The sequence below is a fragment of the Brassica oleracea genome, chromosome C2, assembly GCF_000695525.1.
Source record: "Brassica oleracea var. oleracea cultivar TO1000 chromosome C2, BOL, whole genome shotgun sequence".
Lineage (NCBI taxonomy): Eukaryota > Viridiplantae > Streptophyta > Magnoliopsida > Brassicales > Brassicaceae > Brassica > Brassica oleracea.
Window position 1 is genome coordinate 38157762 of NC_027749.1, and position 1004 is coordinate 38158765.

Genomic DNA, 1004 nt, shown 5'->3' on the forward strand with positions numbered 1-1004 from the left:
TCTTCGTATCAGGAGGAGTCTTTGGAATCAAAGATCAACAGAATCAGTGAGATGGTGGGAGATAATTTAAGGATCATGAACGGTCCTTTGTGTTTGATTGAAAAAGACAGGAAACAGATTAAAGAACGTGTGACAAAACTAGAGAAACTACAAAGAGTTACTTCATATGAAACTCCAAACAATGAGGTAACTTTTTTTTCGAAAATTAAAATTAATGTTTATCTAGTTCTTGATTCAGTCTTTTTTTGAGTTGTCAAGTAATTTTGGAAGATGTTATACATATTTAGGATTGCCTTCCTAATTTTTGTTGTACTTGCACAGACTGACACAACTCCATTTCATGAGACGGCTTCCAGACAAGGTGAAGCCAATACAGATCAAGCATATGAACAACTTAACAATGAGGCAACTTAACTCGATTTGGGAAGCAATGGAATTTGCTTTGCTGGCTGCTTGATGCCATTCAATTTCAGATAGCCTGTGTTCGTTGGACAAACGAAGAAGAGCCCTGTAACGTTCCACAGTTTCCGCCTTTCCTTTGTTGAAACCATCGGAAGCATCAGATCCGTAAACCTCCTTTATGGGACGCTTCATCATCTTCTTTGACCCTTCCATTGAAACTTGATGAATGAGAAAAGAATAAACACAGAAGAAATGAAAGTCAGTAAAAGAGAGATCTGATATCTTCCCTTGTATATATAGAACGAAAAGTAACCCTTCGATTACTATAAAATGGTTTAGAAAGCAACCTTTCGATTATTGAACGGTTACTGAGATAAATGATGTCTGTTTTAGAAAGGAACCGTTAAAAAAAAAATCTGATTCCAAGGGGAATCAAACCCAGGTCGGGACAAGTGTATCAATTTTGAAAGATATGTGGTTTAGCCTCTAGGCCGAGGAGAATCATCTGGTAGATTTTTCCACATAAACATATTTAACCGTACAAATTGTGATTAGCAAAATTTGGAGAAAAAAAAATAAAAATATACACATCTCCCAGGATT

The 1004-nt window shown here is 36.1% G+C and overlaps 1 protein-coding gene across 1 annotated transcript in view; it reads right to left on the reverse strand.

Annotated features, from left to right (window-relative positions):
* Positions 1-297: 297 nt before the first annotated feature.
* The window catches only part of LOC106324163, an 11201-nt gene continuing 10494 nt past the window's right edge, over positions 298-1004 (reverse strand). The window contains exon 7 of the mRNA XM_013762178.1: positions 298-620. Coding sequence (XP_013617632.1) covers positions 298-620 — 323 coding nt within the window. The remainder of the gene's footprint in view (positions 621-1004) is intronic.